The sequence below is a fragment of the Triplophysa dalaica genome, chromosome 2, assembly GCF_015846415.1.
Source record: "Triplophysa dalaica isolate WHDGS20190420 chromosome 2, ASM1584641v1, whole genome shotgun sequence".
Classification (NCBI taxonomy): domain Eukaryota; kingdom Metazoa; phylum Chordata; class Actinopteri; order Cypriniformes; family Nemacheilidae; genus Triplophysa; species Triplophysa dalaica.
In genome coordinates this window covers 22,255,695-22,276,534 of record NC_079543.1, presented here as the reverse complement: position 1 = coordinate 22,276,534, position 20,840 = coordinate 22,255,695, and the positions used below count along the sequence as shown (strand labels likewise).

The window sequence follows — 20,840 nt, the reverse complement described above, 5'->3', positions numbered from 1 at the left end:
ATCAGCTCCTGCAGTAAGTTGACTCATGCAATTTTGAAATAACACACACTAGATAATTAATGACCTGTCAGAAATGAATATATTGACCTAACGGCACTCTCTTGTTTTTGGTTCTATTTTTCCTTCCTCGTTGTATTCTTCTCTTACCCAATATCTGTGCGATCCCTTGTCGTCTGAAAAGAAAAACTCAATCAGGTCATTGATTTTCTGTTTCGGCGTGCTCCCAAGCAATTCAGCAGCAAAACAAAATATCTTAAGCACGCAGAGAGCGGACTTGATTTTTTATATGGAAGATAAGAGAGGGCCGCTTTAGTCTCTTATCGGCCTGATTCATTATTCCGCCAACAAACTCAGCCTTTCAAACATCCGTCTTGACCTTTTCTGCCACTCTGACAAATTTATGCGCTGGAACATTTGTTACCTTCACCCGATAAGCAATACAAAAAATATGGCAATTCGAAATTGTATACCATTATCACATTTATACACCTTTTCCGTTCTCTCTTATACACGTCTTTGTTCAAGAAATGGTAAGTTGAGGATATTTTTCCAAGCACAGCAAACATTTATGGGGCGCTGTGCTGACCTGGGCAATTTCTGGTATTATGAATCTAAAAGGTCATAGGAGTTCAAGAAAAGTTTATGAATTCCTCCCAGCCAATGTTACAGTGATAAATATGTATGCTTTCTGCAAAACACATGCTGTGAATCAGTAGATCAACAGAACACTGGAAGCAGGAATCAAATGTTGTGCACGTACACCACATGAATATGTAGACTTCAGTTTTATTTGAAAATGGCTTGTTATCTGCACAGGTAGAATTTAGATTAGAAGTGCAGGATTGGTAAATCATAAGCTAATGCAAATGTGCTTTTTGTATTTTGACTTTGACTGCCGAAACATGTCAGGAAATTGTTATGGTGCACTTTCGATTTTGACTATGATTTGTTTTTGATCGACTATGATATGGTTTTGTTTTCCCTAGAATTCACGGGGGGAATTCATGAAGAATGACTTGCAGGCCGCGGAGAGCAATGATATAGAACCAGATTGAAAAATTTAGGATTGCACTACATCTCAATCTTGAGGGTTGGATTTGAGGTTGTGGATGATGCAGCAGACTATTGCGAACCGGGACTTTGGATCCTCACCCCACAATGATCCAGACGCTTGAATCAGCTCTTTAAAATGCCAAATGTGCACTCAACCATACAACATTTCTGCATATATGCCATATTACCATTCTTAATCATGCTGCTGCCATGATCGCTGAACAAAATATAAGCAAACATATACTTTTAAACCCTATTTGTAGTATTTTTTTACCTTTACTTACATTCTGTATAGTAGTAGCCTTATACACTTCCAGCTCTGTGTTTACAAATGAATTATTTTCAACTCCATTGTTACTTTGGTGCAAAGATTGTCCCCCATGATAACAAAAATTGTATTTATTTTTTCCTTTTCTTTTTTCAATCTTTCATGAACCTGCTTTTTATATAATTCCTTTGTGGTTGCCCATGTGATTGGTAATATTACATATCTGACTGCTTTTTTGATGTCACTGGGTTCCTTGGACATTTTTGAGTAGAGTTTCATGTTTTCATATAATTTTCTATATTTGCCCACTTTTCAAAACTAAGCCCCCAAATGAGGTCTTCCTCTCTCCTGAGTTTTGTGTGTGCGGTCTTATCATTTATCACCCTGTCTCCAACATGTTCATGGTCAGGGGAGCTGGCTACTGGCTTTTGACTTTGGAGAATAAGACCAATGATGGCATTAGGCAGCTCAATACCAACTGCTAACCTCTGACTTCCTGTTCTTCTGTATGTATTTACTTTCAGTTTCAGCCCTTCAGATTGATGAACGACACTGTAGCATGGGTAAATGAACATGAGCCAATGGCAAAGATGAGAAAACGTTTCGATTTGACATTTTCAAGCATGCCTGAGTTTTAAAGTTTCTCTGTGAAGCTTCCTGCTCGCTTGGTTTCCACAATGTCGTTGGATACATCCGAGGGGAATCTCGAAAACTTGTTTGTAAAAGTTAAGCAAGTTATTTTTGGAAAGAACAAGAGATGTACTGAACCATCAATGATTTTCATATAACAATTGGGGTGTTTCTCTATATATGAGCTTTCTTTGTGTCCCAAAGCCTGATTTGATAAAAACCTTGGTAGTGTTCTGTACCATCATTGAATATTCATGACCCTTTTTCATTTATATATAGATTTTAGTTTTTACCCTTATGCCAGACCAAGACTTAAATAGGGAAAGCTTTCACAAAAATATAATTTCATAAAAAAAATGTCAACCTAAAAAAGTTTAAGAATTTTTCAATATTTAAAAAGAAAGAAATTAAGGTATTTAATGAGCCGATTGGTTTTGCCCAAAATCATAAAAATTAATAAAAATCATGTGAACACAGTAAGTTTACAAATGTAATAATCTTAACAAATAAAAAAGTGATGGTCTCACAATTTGTATCATTTCATTTGTCCACTAATAATATCCAACAACATGTCCACTTACAAATGCCCCCCCATTAACCTCAAGGCCAGAGGTGCCTTTTGTTGAAGAACCACCCAATTACCACCAAAAACTTTTGATCACAAAAGCTTCAGGTGCTTACATCTGAATCACGACTCTACAGAAAAGTGTTGAAAGCGGGCTTTCAGGAAAGTTCACCGGAGCCATTGACCCTCTGAGTGGGTTTCCTTTATAGCTCACTGAGCTCTTGGCCCAATGGCCCGTTTCTTGTCGCAGACATTCCCTGACAAATCCTCGAACCGGTCAAAAATGACTTTTGCAGCCTGGCTGTCTGCTGTGTGAAATGTAGCTGGGGAAATTGTGGCTGGCAGCAAGACCCTTTGAGAAAACGTAAAGCAATTTCATGCCCGTGCGCATCCATCGCTGATAATTTAATCGATAGAGATAGAACTGGGGAACCAGTATATGCTCAGAGTTGGAAGCAGGAATTAGGTAGAGCCACTGGGTCTCTAAACCATCGCTGCAGTGTAGAAACAGGTTACAGGACTAAAGGAATGATATTGTATCTTATTTCACTCATCGTGAAGAATATCATTCACTCGAGTGAGATTGTGCGTCTGGTGAAGTCACCACTTCAGGGACGTTTCAAACCAAGAAAGAGTGAAACGGACCGTGAGTGTGACAGATAGAGAGAGAGACGGAGAGCAATTTACAAGACTATTTACTCAGAACTACACAAGCAAAGATATAGGCTCTCATTCACGGGTGCATTTGCACAAACGTTTTTACACTAAAACTGTGATTCAATAATGAGATTTAATTTAAATTCCAGCTGGTTTTATCTTGTTGAATCCTAAAATTACATCTAAAACATTAGATGTAATTTATCTTATTTTTCGTATTATTATTGTTAAATATGAATAATATAAATTAATATTACTTCTTCCAGCAAGACCGGAACCATAAAACAGTCTGGAATAGTCTGTAAATGAATTATATATGCCACAACTTGAAAACATAAATTCTCAGAGAATGTAGTTCTTACCAATATATTCAACTGTTTGTTTATATTTTACTTAACCCCTGATATCAGAAAAAAATGTCCATGCACAAGTTTTCTATTTTAAAAGTTGTAAAATGTATGTGTTATAGATGTGACATAAAAGAAACATGTTTGTGAGAGACAACATACTTTGTAGGAATTAAAATGTGCTAACCAGAAGCAAACAAAATCCTAACAAATGGAGAATGAATTGCTCTTTATAGTCCATAAAATAGTTTCTTTATTAAAATTTTCGTGTGCACATTTATGAGGAATATGGACCGTTATGGATGTGACAATTGTATTTCTTGGACGAAAAACAACTGTACGCTTTAAAAACTTTAGGAAAGATTTCCCATGGGTATTTTAACCATTGACATTTGACCTACAGTATCAATAGAGTGAAAACCTTTGGCAAAAACTAAGGACACACTTTAGAATTAAATAATGTCCAAAGAGCAGTCAGGATTTCATCAAAGATATGATACATCGACTGACTTTTAATCCGTAGAAAAGACAGATGACAACAGGGCCAGTTTACCAAACTACTCAATAAATGTGAAGGTCACCGCCACAGATCGATACTGCCTCAAAACTGTATACATCCTTGGTTTCCAAAGCATCTAAAAAAAAACTCTACTCTTACAGAAAGAAAGAAAAAGAAGAACTTGCTCATCCGTGCCGACAGTACAATATAAGGAATGGACATGGGGGTACAGCACTACAGATTTCAGAGTAATCCCTGTGTGATAAGTTCATCAATGCTTTTGAAGGTCACGGCCGAGAGGTGAATGTTCTTAAGGTCTGTGTGAGTTGAAGGCAATTTAATGTGGATTTGAGAGGGTTGTGCTGTCATTATTACAACCGGACAGAATATCATGTATTGCATATAATGACACGTTTCATATGTAACTGTATGGATGTCAACCTTGTAGTACTCAGAACGCCAATTTAAGCATCACGATCTTGGCCAATCAGTCGCCGGAAATCAGTCGCCGTTGCGCTTTTTGTCATGATTTAGAACCACCTTGCTCCACCCAAACTTTCACCCCAGCCGTAACGAGAGCAGAAAAAAATGTCATTTGGAACGGGAGCCAGAGAAGTAGAAAAGCCACGTATGAGGCGATTCTTGTCAGACGCTTGACAGATGAGTCTAAGTGTGGCCTTTAGCTGAAGAGATGGAGGGTGATAAGAATCTATGGTTAATGTCCCTGACTGGTGTCTGCGGGCTGAGATATGATCTTCAGCTTGTTAAAAAAAGTCGCATGCCATTTGAAAAAAAGATTTAGCCTAAGTGTCTCGCTTTTAGTTTGAGATACTTGAAATTGTCATCTTTGGTTGAATTGCAATGATAGAGTTCAGGTGGTAAGAGCCATTCATAGAATAGAATTAAAATTGCTATTTGATTCCAAAATTTGGACTTGAATTTGAAAGACAGAATCCTGAACTGCAATAGTAAATAGAATCGAACATCGAAATCAGTCTCTTATTTGTTAAATATATTGTATGCTGGTTTGGAAAGGTGGAAGGTTTAAAAATTTGCTTTAATCATATGTGACCCTGGATCACAAAACCAATCTCAAGTAGCACGAGAACTTTTTTAGTAGAAAACAAAAAAATATCATTTGGGTCAAAATTATGGATTTTTCTTTGATGGCAAAAATCATTAGGATATTAAGTTAAGATCATGTTCCATGATGAAGTTTGGTAAATTTCATAAATATGTCTTTGAATTAAATATATCAAAACTTTCTTTTTGTGAGTGGATGGCTTGCAACAATCCTCCAGATTTTCTCAATATTTCGTTTTTTTTTGCATCTCAAATCCAGAATTGTAAATGCTTGTATATCAGCCACATATTGTCCTATTCTAACAACTCATACATCAATAGAAAGCTTATTTATTCAGCTTCCGTATAATGTAAATCATTAGAATTATGTATTATGTCGAAAAATTGACCCATAAGACTGCTTTTGTTGTCAAGGATCACATATGTGAACAAGTCTGGTCACAAGAAATACATTTTTTTAAGGGAATCTGTTCCTCTCCAGGAAAGCAATTACCCAAAAAGTGCTGTTGGATGTATGTCACTCCTAGTCACATGCTTTAGAAATTGGGCATTACATGATGTCTAAAAAGGTTTCTTAATCTTAAAAGTGGAAGCGTAATATCTGTCTTTGGTTGTTCTTCCACAATACATTTCCATGGGAACAAATGTTCACTTTGCATCATTAAGTGCTATTAAGACAATGAAGACTCGCTAGCTGAATTCCAGCTATTGTGTAAAGTTTTGAGGAGATAGGTGGCAATAAAAACACACGCACGAAAAATGGAAGAGTAAAAAATAAAAAGGTTCAAATCTTGTTTTTCGTTCCCTTAAAGAAAAAAGGAAACTAAAAAGCAAGTCAATCGTGAATATGGTTATCATAATTCATGCATGAAAGGATTAACTGATGCATTACTTGATACAAGCATACCAACACAATCTCATTGCAATTTGTAACTTTACGAGGCGTAATTTTATGAGGCGGCTAATTCGTAACCATTTGTATAACCTCATTTGTACGTTTTATCACAATCTGCTTTCTCCCTTAGTGATGCTGGGTGTGGGTGGGGTTAGAGGCGGAGCTTCATTCTTTCTTCATTAATTTTTCGGACAATCGTATGTTTTTGTGCGATTCAAATCGTGTACAGGCATAATACGATAACATCAAAATTAGTAGCAACTACATCTGAGAGGACATTTTCAAATTTAATTCAACCAAGGTTTCTCTCTTCGGTGTTTTAAAGCCTTTTCTTCATGGTTGGTCCCTAAAACGTATGTGCTATCCGACCTGCACGCACACTGATGTCATTTTCCCCAATATACCGAAATGGTGAAAGGCACAGGAGCTTTTCGATCGTCTGTGAAGATTCAGGTGTGCAATAAATATGCCAAAGCCCCTTCAAATCCACCGTCAACCTTCAGTCTCCCTTTATCGCTCTCAATCCATAATTATGTTCTGAAGAGGAAAAGAGCGAACTGTCTTATCAGGATTAAGCCCCACACAACTGCACTTCAGTCACACTGTGCAGGGAAGCACCCATCACTCTTTTGTTGGGTTTAGCTTTCAGTGTAGCTTCTGCCTTGTACCATCTGGTAGGATCCTTCTCTGCGGATACTTGTTAGTGAACACGGTAGCAGGTGTTAATGGAGAGATTTTACAACTCCCTGTAGGGATTCGTGTCTTGATCTTCCGTACAATTACATTTACATTTGTTTATTAATTTACCAGATGCAATTATCCAAAGCCATGCAGTGCATTCAATTTATCAGTTTGTCCGAAACAACTAAACAAATATGTTATGAATAGATATCTAACAAATATCTGTTACATTCAAAGTCATTGTAACTCAGTTGCTACTGCGTTATGTTTGCAACACAGAGGTCATGGGTTACATAGACTGAGCAGCTGGTTGCAGTTCCCAACCTCACCGCTAAATGCTGCTAAAATCTCCACATCACTCCTTTAAGTGTAATTCATATTACTCTGGGACATTTTTTATGCCATGTTTGAATAAGACTCCCTACAAAGACTGCTGCCTATGTATACAATAGAAAGCAAGGGCAGTTAACCTCATAGTTTGTGTGTTTGTGAAAATAGTCCTTGGTATTTTTAGACTTGCAACCTCTACTGTGACATCAGGGGACGACAGTGATGTCACATATGTAGCTCATTTGTAATTGGTTAAACAGTGTAAGGAATCCCTGTGTTGCACACTCCCTGTAGTCTCCCTATTGTTTTTAGGTCCAACACCCATAATTGCATCTCAGGCACTGCATCTCAGTTACAACACACCCCTGAAGTTAAGAAAACACTTAATGAAAATAACCTTTCAATTATAGCTAATGGCTTCTTAACTTAAGGGGATCGATGCAGCGGGGCTCTGGTTCTAATTCCTGAATTACAGTGTTTTTCATGAGGCAAGTTTGGCTTTGCAACAATGAATAGGAATTTATTTTAGAATGAAAGATATGCTTGCTAATCCAATTTAGCGCACATCTTAATAAAGAAAATTTCTTGGGTCAAAGGTTTGAATGCAAAGAGAAGTTATGTGACTCTTGGTTGCAGCCAAATTTATGCGAACGATTGGCAGCTCCCAAAACAACAAGATGTTTTCAAAAAATCAACGTACCGAAAGGAAACTCCTCCCTTGGTCTAGGACATGTTATTTTGTTGACTGACTGTCATACTCACACAGCCAAAAACTCTTTAGCTGTCTTTTGATTGCCAGTCATTGTTCAAACGCCCTTCAACTGCTGGTTTTGTATTGAGTATAATTTTCACTCAAACCCGGCTTAGGGTAAAACACGCACCAAACAAGAATGGTAAACCGCCTACAACATCAATTTTAAAGTGAACACCACTTTTTGTGGCATGGGGGCTATTGTCTGTGACAAGAATATAGAGAACCTCTTTCGAGTTTAATTTTCAGTTATACCCTGTGGCTTTAAATGACTTTGGAGTCATCTCAGTTTCTCTCATCAGATCTGGGGCAACTAAATCAATTCTCATCTTATTATACCCCACATTAACTGATTGCTAATAGCCTGATTGTGACATACTCTCACCCCATCCAACCGGAAGGCTATTAAAAAGCGGACCCTACAGTGGGAACACAGACATCACCAACAAGCGTATGGTCTTTGCCCTTCATCAGTAGCTAAAACACCATCAACTAAAATAGAGAGGAATGTTCTGTTAAACCAAAAACAGCACATAAACAAGGGAAACTGTGATCGGGTGCATTTAAAGTCAGTCACTTTTGGTGTCTAAGGTGGCAGTTCTTGCCTAGTTTAAACTGGAAAAAGTGCTAGACTGTGTGTCGCAGTCAATTAGAAAAAGACAACATCCAAGCTGTCTGAAATGGTGGCGATGTTTCTTTGTCGGAAATTTGCAGTTTAATTAATTACAGCCTCTGGCAAGATCAAACCCGAGCACTGAAAGTAAAGCACTGAACTAAACAAACGGAGGAAAATGAACGGGCTCGTGCCAGCATGCATAAAAGCTAGTTAGGCTCTGGACACCTAATGCAAGCGTGGTAAAGGGTAGAATTTTTTATATCTAGTAACCTAAACCTTTGTCTTCATTTCTGTGGTTCCTCTGTGCTCTGATTTTTAAAGAATACAGAAATATTTAATGGTGGTTTATTTTGCAATGAATTTTCACAATTCCCATTACATATTATTATAATATAAACATATTAATTATACAATGACAGATTACAGCAGATCATAGTGAGGCAGATCTATATAATACATCTTGTATATCAATGTTTAAGACCTTGTTGTTTTGAGTGCAAAACTGTAAAAAACAAAACTCTATTGATTTGAATAATACATTTTAATATAATTTATATAAATATATAACAAGCTCATGACAGCTAATTTAGCTATATGGTAAAATCAACACTGAAATATGTTTTACAATAGTTTATTTCTTAGTAAAACAAAGAAGATGCTAGTAGTGAGGATGCCCATTTCAGTGAAGGAAACAGAGTTGTCTTTGGAAGAGCTTCGGACATTAGAATATAATGTTGATGAGTATTTCAATCTCTTTAGTAACTCCTGCATGAACATTGTTAATAGCATTGTTGCTTGAAATATAAGCGTTCTAAAGAAAAATCAGTGCCCTGGTTTAATCAATCTAACGTTCTCTCAGACGAGTATGCAGAAGGGCTGAACGCAAATTCTGTAAGGACAGACTGCAGGTGTCACATAAAATGCTAAGTGAGTCTCTTTCTGTTTTTCAGTCCAAATTCATAAACAATTATCAGAGTCCTAGGATTATATTTTCAACTATCGATCATGTTTTAAAGGGGTCATATGACATGGCTTAAACAAATATTATTGTTGGTTTTAGATGTAAAGCAATGTGTATACATGATTTAAGGTTCAAAACTGCTTGAACCTTGCATGATTGTATCTCCTCTTAGCCCCGCCTCTCTGAAATGCGTGGATTTTTTACAAAGCTCATCGTTCTGAAAAGCGAGGTGTGCTATGATTGGTCAGTTAACCAGTGCGTAGTGATCGGTCGAATACTGCAAGCGTGTGAGGGAAATGTAACGCCTCAACTTCAGGTTCCAAAGAAATTGAACTGATAGGTAAGCCCACCTTACTTGCATATACATTTGGGCGGTCTAAGACAAATCATACCAAGTAGATTTCTGGGGATGTGGTTACACAAAGCGTTTCAGGTAGGTCTAGGTGAGCATTCGCTTTCAGATAGAATGGATCTTTTGTTCCGACACTTACATTTTTGCAATTTTACGTGTCTGATACATGCATGGGCAACTTATAACACACCAAAGACACAGAAAAACATGTATTCGAACCATACGACCCCTTTAAATCCTGCTGTTAATGTTTTCTCTGAAGTGTCTGATTCTCTATGTGAAAACTTTTTGACCTTTAAAATTCTCAAGACCTCAAACAATGCAGTTGTCACATGCCCGGTCCGTCGCTCAGTCATCTGGAGCATGTTTGACTACATTTTCTTACAAACCAGTAAATATATTTCCGCACATTCAAAACCCCCCTCCTGTCATCATGATTGTGTCCAGTCACATTGTTTAAAGCAAATTGTAGATATCATCAGACCTGATCTTCTGTTGTAATCAATATCACTTTGAGTACCGGTACACTCCCTCACTGCCTAAAACATGCTTTCGTCACTCCTTTCTGAAAAAATGCAATCTCAAAGTTTCTGTGAGTAATTTTAGACCAATTTCGAATCTCCCATTTATTTCAAAAATCATAGAAAAGGATGTTCTCTCTCAATTGCAGTCTTTTCGGAGTCCAAATACATTATACGAAACTTTTCAGTCAGGTTATAGAAAATTACATAGTACGGAATCCACGTTATTGAAAGTCACAAATTACATTATTTTATACCTATTTAACTAATAGGAATTTCTCTGTTTGCATTGAAAAACATACGGTACTTCTTCAGTAGCACACCTCTCTTCTGGTGTTCCACAGGGATCTATCCTAGCTCCTACACTTTTCTCCCTATACATGCTGCCACTGGCATCTTTATTTTCAAAACATGGAGTGTCGTTTCATTTATATGCTGTCAATGCCCAGTAGTGTTCCACTTAAACGCAAAGATTTATGTTCCATTGAGGCGTTGCTATCATGCTTACAGGTCTAAAATCCTAAAGTTTAAAGTTGTATTGTTAGGACCAAGTGATTCTAATGATGGGGTGATCTAGAGGCAGCTTAAGTTCTCACGTTTGTCTATTTGCTAAAACCTTGATGTCTTATTTGACTCAGGACTTCGGTTCGACAAACGCATTACTCCCATCTTGATGTCTCTGCGCTGGCTATAAGGGTTAAATTTAGAATAGAGTTTTAAATCTTGGTCATTGTTTATAAATCTTTACATGGCTTAATTTCAGGTATCCTTACTGATTTGGTACTCCTTCATAACCCTACTAGGTCACTTAGGCCTGGGGATCTTGGATTACTCTCTGTGTGCAGGACTAAGATAAGACATAGAGGGGACAGACCCTTTGCCTGGCCCTAAACTATGAAACAGCTTACCAATGTAAATTTGAACGGTGTCATCTCTCTCTTTGTTTAAATTCAAGCTTGAATCTTTTTTTTTTATCTATGGCGTTTTAACAACAAATGTATTTTACAGTGTTTAGTTTTTTATTTTTATTTGACTGATTGATATTTATTCTTTCTATGTCTTGCTTGCAATTGTCTGTACAGCTCTTTGGTCAACCTTTGGGTTGTTTTTAAATGTGCTTTATAAATAAAATAAAATAACTTAACTATTTAACTGTGAACTTTACTTTAAACTTTATTGCCTATAATCTTTAAAATAATGTTTTTTTTTTCAATGGGATCATTTTTTGTTTTTGGATTAATTCCTTAAAAAATAGGTCTCCATTCTTTTTAGTTGAAGTAAAAATAAATTACCATTACCTTAAATATTGATGCATTAAAGGAGTAGTTCACCTTCGACAGGAAAATTTTGCCAATATTCGCCCTCTTGTCATTTCAAACCTGTATGACTTTATTTCTTCTGTAGAACACAAAATACAATTTTGACAGCACAACCCAGCATTCACTACGATTTTAACCAATTCAATAGAATAGGGCTAATAACATTTTGAAGGTGAACTGCTCCTTTAAGCCTAATATTTTAAATTTAAGCCTATTTTACCGGAGGATCAAAGTGGCTATTTAGTGATTTCTTCCACAAAACTTAATTATTAAAGCTTAATTGTTTGGTATTAGTACAGTTAAATGCAATTCATTTCACAGTGTTTAACAATTTCTGCATTTTAAAATATTTTAGATATAATCATAAACATTATTTCTCTTTAACCAACCTTCTTATGGATGAAATTTGTGCCTATAATATAAAAAAACCTGGTTGTAACCTGTGAACATTTTGAGTCTGAACACAGCCAAACTCTGTCTGTGAGACTATATCATAAGACATTAGCGATTTAAAGACTCTATTAAGAAATTACATGTTCCATTTAGTTTAACTGCATAACTCTGAACTCTTAAAGAGGTAGAAAGAAAGAGAGACAGAGAGATGAACACACAAAACCAGACAAACGTTGGTTTACAGAATTTTCACACACCAAGGACAACACAGCTGTCCCGTAACTCATTACAAAGACTCGTTTCAATTGGCTGTTAAGCGTGACGATAATGAACATGCTTCGATAAAACAATAATTAGGAGAAAGCGAACTTGATTTATCTGTTTCCTTCTTTCAATTTACAAATTAATGGGGGTGAGAGCCGACTGATGGGCACAAAGCATGTAATAAGGAGATAATCGCAAATGGCGGAGAAACCTAAATGCAAGCAGGTAAGTCAAGGATGAAAGAGAACAATCTGAAATTCACACCGAGGGTGAACAAGAAAAGACGTGACATTATCACTAAATGATATTTTCTGGTGTTAGTTCAACATCAACATGTCTGCTCTCTTCTGCTGAAATGGGTTAAGATTACATAAAAAAGTGAAAAAATTTAGAATTTAATTTAGATTTAAATGTCCAGTGTATGAGATTTAAACTACATCTAGTGGTGAGTTTGTAAACTGCAACCAACGGCTCACTCCACCACTCGCCCCTCCCTTTCGAGCACTACGGTGGCTGACATAGGACTAAGTTGTCGTCACGTTTTCGCTTCCTTCCTGAAAGAGATAACATATTTATGAAACGCGCACTGTAGAGCAGTATGTCCGTTTAGGGCTACTAGAGAAACAACATGGCGAATTCCATGTAAGGGGACCCGGGGTGTATGTAGATAGAAATAGCTCATTCTAAGGTAATAAAAACATAACCCTTCATATTTTGTAAAGTCTTTATACACCTCTGAAGACATAGTTATTTATATTATATTTGATTTCTGTCAATAGATCCTCCAAAAAATTACACATTGGAACTTTAATCAACAAACTCAACTGATAAGATGCTTCATTTGACAGCACGCTTGTGGTATCTTTTGCTAAACGACACTTGGTTTGATATTTTGTTATCTAGTCCGATGGCATTCATACATTTTTAATTGTGGCCTAAGAGCCCAATTATTTTTGAGGCCACTGTCAGCGGTTTCCATGACATACAAATGAGCGGGAATAAGATCTGGCAACCTTGCGCTCACACGTTCCAACCTCGATAATACTTGCCATTAAGATAAGAAATGGAACTGACAAAGGTCAACACTCCTGTTGAAAGCTAAAAAGAATCCACTATCCCTCCATTAACACATCGTTTTTCCTGGTGTATTTGCATTAAGTGACTTCGTAAGCGACTGGGAAGCATCCGGCGGTGCTCCATCAAACCAAATCGTGCGGTAAAAGCTGGCGGTTTCCCTCAGTAACCTGCCTATTTACACTTAAAGTGACTTCATCCATCACGGCACTACATCATTTCCTGTAGTGATAATGTCTGGGAGAACGAGAAGCACAGATACTGACCTATCGAACATCCAATCATATATCGACGGGTGCAGACAGAACAGATTAGATCTGATTGGCCGATCCAATGGTGATGGATCAGGAATGCCAGAGAGGTCATACTCTCTTGCTCATAACAGAGTGTCAATGGGACAGTATGTCATTGAATATTGAGAATATAAAGCGTCTGTGGACAATTAGGAAGTGAACATTAGTTAGGGTTAATGTGGGACTTTGTCTATCCATCTCTCTGTCTTTTTTCTATCTTTCGCTCTTTTTCCCTCTCTGGTGAATCACACATTAAATGACAAGGAGATACATTAAGAAAAACAGGCCTTACTTCAGGTCTTGGAATGGTTCGGCTCGAATGTGTGGCGTTTCCACCGAATGACTAAACACGACTCCCTCGTTGCCTAGAGATAAAGAATGTGAGAGAGAGAGAGAGAGAGAGAGAGAGAGAGAGAGAGAGAGAGAGAGAGAGAGAGAGAGAGAGAGAGAGAGAGAGAGAGAGAGAGAGAGAGAGAGAGAGAGAGAGAGAGAAAATGACAGAGTGAGAATGAGAGAGAGTTAATAGTACAATTGATAAAGTAGAACCAAATTAAGAGTTTGGTTCCAAAATGAGAGAACTCTGTTTAAAGAAAAATATAAAATCATGTTTTTATTTTGCATTCCAATGATTATCAATCAAATGGCAGTTGGTTTGATTTGATATAAGCCATAATAACCCCCAAATAATCAGCTAACTAAAACAATAAAAACATGATAACATAATAAAAAACATGATTTTTTAAATAAAAAAGGAGTTCTCTCATTTTGGAACCAAACTCTTAATTTGGTTCTACTTCATTAATAGTACTACTAACTCTCTCTCATTCACAATAATTTGTGAAACAAATAACTGAGCAAAAAGCACATGTAAGCAAAGAATCAAAAGGAATACTGGACCACACTTTCAATATATGAAATTATCAAAAACAGCAATTGTTTGTCACACGCAATGCAAGAAAATTCACCACTCTGCGGTTTGCGTTGCTCTTTTTGCCTAATTTATTGCTTACATCCTGTCAACAGTTTGTCTAAAAGCGTAAAACGTTAATCTTACACTATTGCACAAATCAATGACCTAAATCGTATATGGTCATATGATAATCGTATGATAATAGAGGCCAAGATCTTAGAGCTAATGATTGTCTATATGTACTTTTCTGAGACAGGAAAACAAAACTACCCGAGGAGCAGAAAAGATCTTCAAATAAAAAGCGTGTGCGAGTGTGATTCTGAAGATTTGGCAGCGTTTGGACCTGGTGCTGACATTCACCTCACGTGATTCAGTCAGAAGTGGTCAGCGGTGAATATATGTGTAAATAGGGTGGAAAGTGTGTTGTGTCAAATCAATTTAGGAGGCGGGAGGCATGGATTGTATTAGTAGTGCATGTGAATGTGTCTTTTCTGTCTCCGGAGAACATTAAAGGAACACAAACAGTAAAAATCATATGAAATGTAGAATTATGCAATCACTTCTTTACCCTAATGTTGTTTAAATCCTGTATATGACTCTTTCTTTGGAACACATAAGAAGATTTGAGAAATGTCTGAAATAGTGGAGGTTAATATCAGGTGTTAACAGAGCTGACAAGAGGCCAAATTCACTGCACTTTCTTGAAAGAATCTTGTCAGACTTATAAGATAAGATGAACCACACACACACGGCTCATGGTGGAATTAATAAACCTGACTCAAATGTTTTAACCAAATCCTTTTTATCCTCTACAAGGCGCTCTGTTGCACCTTTTATAATAATAAAGTAGCTGAGATTAGACACTGTACCTCATACTGAGAGGTGTAAAGAGATCAACTACCGAGTGGAACTGAGAAATATTTGCTTTAACATTTAAAGTGTGTACCATTTCACAGCAAAGTATTTCCTGAAAATGTGCTTCACTCTTGTCAAGTATTGTCTTCCTTCCTTCTAAGTGTGTGGTTTCTTTAATTTCTCTCCTCCTTCACAATCATGTTTGGGAAAGAATCGAGCATCCGATGTCATTACTCTACTTTGAAAAAATACAGCTCCACCAAAATTAAAATTCTGTTGTCGTTTACACACTCTCATGTCGTTCCAAACCCATATGCTGTTATGTTTTCTGCTGAATACAAAAGTAGATTTTCTTGAAGAATTATTACACGCCGGTTCTTGCCATTCAGTAGTTCACAGTGATCAATTCCTTTGCGGTCTAAAAGTATGAAAAAGCTCTATCAAAGCAGACCATATGGCTTAGTATATGGTTATAATTGAAGCATTCAGAATTTAGCAGAAATTTCTCACACAATGCTATTGTATGACTTCAGAGGACATGGAATGTAATTACATATATATATAGATTTGGCAAATGCTTTTTATTCAAAGTGGTTTACAGTGCATTCGATATTTTATCAGAATGTGTGTTCCCTAGGGGTCGAACCCATGTGGTTTGCACTGCTGTTGCAAAGCTTGATCAACTGAGCTATAGAAAAATGATGAATACAAATACATTTGTGAACATTTGTTTAACGTTTGTACTATTTTTAGGAGGTGAAATATAACATATCGCTGCTGTCCTTTTGTAACCTTGTACACTCATAAATAGGTTTCTCCACACTTAATAGCTTTCCTGTAGCTCAGTGGTAAGAGCATTGCGTTAACAATGCAAGGTTGTGGATTCGATCCGAGGGGATTGCACATACAAACTAAATGTATAGGATAATGTAATGTAAGTAGCTATGGATAAAAGTGTCAGCCAAATGAATAAATGTAAATGTAAATAGGTTTTTGTCCTATGACAGCTAAATCAAAAATAACAATGAAGTGATATTGCTTATATACTACCTTAGATAAAAATAATATATATTTAACAGTTTTCCTATGTCATTCCATAGGACACATGTACGTTATCTTTGTCAACTAGCCATATACAGAAAGATCTTGTGTGTGCTATGAAAAAACAACTTCAAATGGGTTTTAAACCACAAGAGGGTATGAAACAATGTAATAATTGAATGTTCCTTTAAGACATTCACTCTTTTTGGATCTTGCCCTCCAAATGGTCCTCTCTCTCCTCACTCTCTTGCTCTCCGGAGGGCAGTTCCTCTTCCTGACACGGTTTTAGCCTTTCAGTCTCGCCTGAAGAACAGCTGTATTTCATGTATGCATCTTTTTCTCTTTTGCTCTCAACCCATGTCTTTTTCTCGAAAAAAACGATAAGGACAGATCTACCCAATTATTGAGCATGTGCCCTTTCTGTCCCTGACCTCAAACTATTCCACTTGACCTCCCAGCACGCTCTCTTTTAACCAAGAGAGAGAAACCTGCACGAGCCAAATCTATTTGAAATCTATTTGCATTTTAAAGCAAGGGCAGGTTCCTAGTACACACCGTACAGTGCCTTGTAAAAATATTTAAATTCGACTACACCATAAATTGGCAACTGTATAAACCTGCATTTGATCCCAGGGGTACTGATGTTCAGTGGGTTCAGGTGTGGGATTTGTGCAGGAGAGTAAAGTTCTCCCACCTCAGACTTAGTAAATCATTTCTTTATGGATCTCGCTTTGTGCACACAGGCATTGTCATGCTGAAACAGAAAATTGCCTTCCCCGTGCACTCAATTCTGTATAATGCCATTGTATGCCGTAGCATTAAGATTTGTCTTCGCCGAAATTAAAAGGCCTAGCAAACCCATTAATCAGAAGGGGTGTCCGTGTACACCAGCCAGCACTGTGCACGTACTTGAATGGGAATGTCGGATGAATTTTGAGCTACCTGTGACCCTCAGTTTATCTGTGCCAATACTGATCTCCTCTTCATCGGCAGAGAAGAGGACTCGCTCTCCGTCGCTACTTCTCACCTCGAACCTTTGACACTGGGCTTCCACCATCTCTGAGCCTAGAGAAAGAAAGGGAGAGAGACATATTTAACATGTTAAAATCTTCGTGGTCCACAAACACCATATCCAAATGGTATTCTTGTGAAAAAGACAGGAGACAGGGACAGGACAGGACGATGTAAGGAGAGTTATTGAGAGAAAGTATTTTCAAATAGGATGCTGGCTTATATAGAGAGTTACATTGGCACCGCTTATTGGGGTTTTAAACAGAGCCGAAATAAAAGGCCATTTCCAGGACGTTTACACAACATTCTACAATGTCAACGCTGGGGAAACAACATGTTTAGCGTGTCAACTGAGTGGTTTCCCTAGTTGACCATATGAAAAAAGACCAGACCAAGCTGGGAAACCATTTTAACAAAATAATGACAATATTTTTTTTACAATTTAGTTAAAGCGAAAATAAAACAGTCGGTCAAGTTAACATTATTTAGTAAATTTGTTTTCACGCTATCCCGTTATTTCAACTTATCTATCTCTGTCTGTCTTTCTATCATTGTATGTTTGCACTTAACATATTTTTATATTTCTAAACTCACTCTCTCACTTGTTTCGCCATCCTGTTCTGTCTCTCCAACAATGTCCCTTAAGACAAGGAGAGAGATCCACTAAAGAATAAACACAACATAAGGGGCGTTGGCCATGTAGGAACTATACGAAATAGTATTATAGCACCTCGGTCACCCAAAAGAACCTGTGAAGAACCACTGAAGCGCCGAGATATGGTGCTATATAGCAATAAAAGTGGTTCCCCTATATGATTACGAGCAAAGAACCACTTTTGCTGCTTTATTGCACCATACTGCAGCATCCTACTGTATACACTGTCGTATTTTCAGATGATTACTCAGGTGGAATATGAAAAGTACAAAATGAAAAAAGTATATATGTTATCATAATTCATGTACAAAATTGGATATAAAATTTATGGGAAACTTCTTAGACATTTGTTATCGTCGGTATTATTCCTGTCAAACATGATTCAGAAGCAGGGAAATGAATCTGTTTTGTCTCGTGCACTCATGGTGAAGCGAGGAGCTGAATTGAACTGATCTAGGTTTTATTCACAGAGAGCGTCTGAAACACTATTGCATTGTCATTGGAAACTCGGGAGCCTTTAATCCAGTAGCCCAAGCACACACACACACATAATACAACGGCTTCAGAGACTATTATTCATCACAGCTATCATATCTTCCATGTCTTATGTGACCTTGGAGAGCAAACTTTGAAATACTTTGTTTGTTTGCATGGTGTGTGACAGAAAATGAACTTCTTTTATTCCTAAACTCACTCTCTCACTTTGCCACCCTCTTTTGTCTTTCTAACCCTCTTCATCCATTTATTTGCTGTTTTTTGGTATTTATTCTGCAAGACAATGAGATAGTTCAGCCAAAACTGAAATTCTGTCAACATTTACCCTCTCGTCATTTCAAACCTGTATGAATTTAATTTGTTATGCAGAACACAAAATAAGATATTTTGAAGAATGTTGTGAACCGGCACCGATTCACTTGCATTGGTTTTGTGTCCATTCAATAGAAGTGAACAGGTGCCGGCTCTGTTCGGTTACCAACTTTCTTCAGAATATCTTCTTTTGTGATCCACAGAAGAAAGAAAGTCATACAGGTTTTGAACATTTTTTATTGTTTAATTTCAACATTGTTTCCAAAATAGTCATTTTTGTTTTATTAATAGATTTTTTACACCTTTTTGTTAAAACAGACATCCATGACGCATCAGTTGGTGGAACAAATTATATCACCAATATCATTTGATTCCCAGGGAACCCAAAAACTGATCAAAGTCAAAGAATGTATGTGTCAAAGATACAATATACAGACCAGATTCAAGCATCCACCAGAGACCCAAAGTGTGTCAAATGCTAAAACACCAAACCAAAATAATTGACAAAAATGAAAACTGTTATTGAACAAATAGCATTTAATATTTATAGTCATGTTAAACAGATTCATTTAAATATGAACAGTTTTATTTGCTTTTGTAGACTTCTTGTCAAACGTCTTTAGAAGCAGTGTTGATATTGAGTTTCCTCAAACTTATCCAAGACTAGTTTTTGTGGTTTTATGATTTTTTTTGTGGGAGTCAGCTTCGGATTATCACGGCAGAGTTTCTCAACCCGGCAGGAAGTCAAATTTCCTGCTGTGCTGGAGTATTCATCTTAAACTTCTTTTTCTCACAGTCCTAAAGCAGCAAATCTACAACAGATCCTAAGATCTTAAAGCCACAAAAATGTGTGATTAGCAGCGGTTCAGTGTAGGATGAAAAGGATCACTTTATTCATTTTTTTACTGATGGTTAGTCTTTTTTCTTACGATTATAAAAATGCCATCGTTTCATATATTTTCAAGAATTGAAAAAGGAGATAGAAATGGTAAATCTACATTAATTAGGTTGCTCAGAGATTAAAGACGTACTTGATGATAAGGCAAGACTAATTTTGATTATGCTGATTAGGCCGAAAAGAAAGAATGCTAATAAAGTGTTCATTTACACTCATATTTGATTAATACTCTCTTGACCATATCACACAACATGGCGGTGGACAGAGATTTGCTTGAAAGACAATTCCACTACAGAGCATATGATCATCTTCAGAGAGATGTGATGAGATGACACACTAAAGCTTTTTTATTACTCTCCCTTCCGTTTCTTCTGCTCTATAGGGAAAATTCACTCAAAGTTAAAATTCCTCTCATAATTTATTCACGCTCCTGCCATCCCATATGTATATAACTTTATGAACTTAAAGGACCAGTGTGTAATATTAGGGAGGATCTTGTGTTGATGGTTAATGTGTGAGAAAAATATGAATATTTGAAACATATTAAATGAAAAACATTCGTGCTAGGTTGAATAACCTGTGCATAAAGGACATATTGGACGTAATGGACATAGTTACAAAAAAAAAGCAAAAAAATTGGTGCACCGTTTCTTTCAATTACTATACATATAGACCTTGTTGGTTGGCACGCAAGCCTACTTCTATTAGCTTGAACCATTTATCCATTTATTTATTGTACTTGTGTTTAAGAATTACCAAGCATTAAACTTTTGTCCAATGAAATTCTCTCTAGAGTAAGAATTTCAGTCCAAAACACCACCTGCTGCCGACTAGCAGGCACCAAATCCAGTTCACAGCTGTGATAAAACCCTTTAGGCTATTTAAGAGAGGGACAAGTCCTGTGTCCTGCCAACACTTCCTATTTAATAAATGATGTCAACACAGGAAGTGTTCATATTTATCATATTTAACTTAACTTATTACTTTTTTTCACGGCAAATGTTTAGAGTAAACCCGCTCAATATTTGGACAAGGACATCATCACTTTTGCAAAGCCAGCCAGACTGCAGCGCCTCACGGATCTCCTCTCCTCTCCTCATCCAGGTGATTT

General features: G+C 36.9%; 1 protein-coding gene across 1 annotated transcript in view; it reads right to left on the bottom strand.

Annotated features, from left to right (window-relative positions):
* LOC130432999 (zeta-sarcoglycan) overlaps positions 1 to 20,840 on the bottom strand; it is a 217,581-nt gene that overhangs the window by 16,389 nt on the left and 180,352 nt on the right. Inside the window, exons 5-6 of the mRNA XM_056762635.1 lie at positions 17,301 to 17,423; positions 13,845 to 13,917 (exon numbers count right to left, since the gene is read on the bottom strand). Of these exons, the coding sequence (XP_056618613.1) occupies positions 13,845 to 13,917; positions 17,301 to 17,423 (196 nt within the window). The remainder of the gene's footprint in view (positions 1 to 13,844; positions 13,918 to 17,300; positions 17,424 to 20,840) is intronic.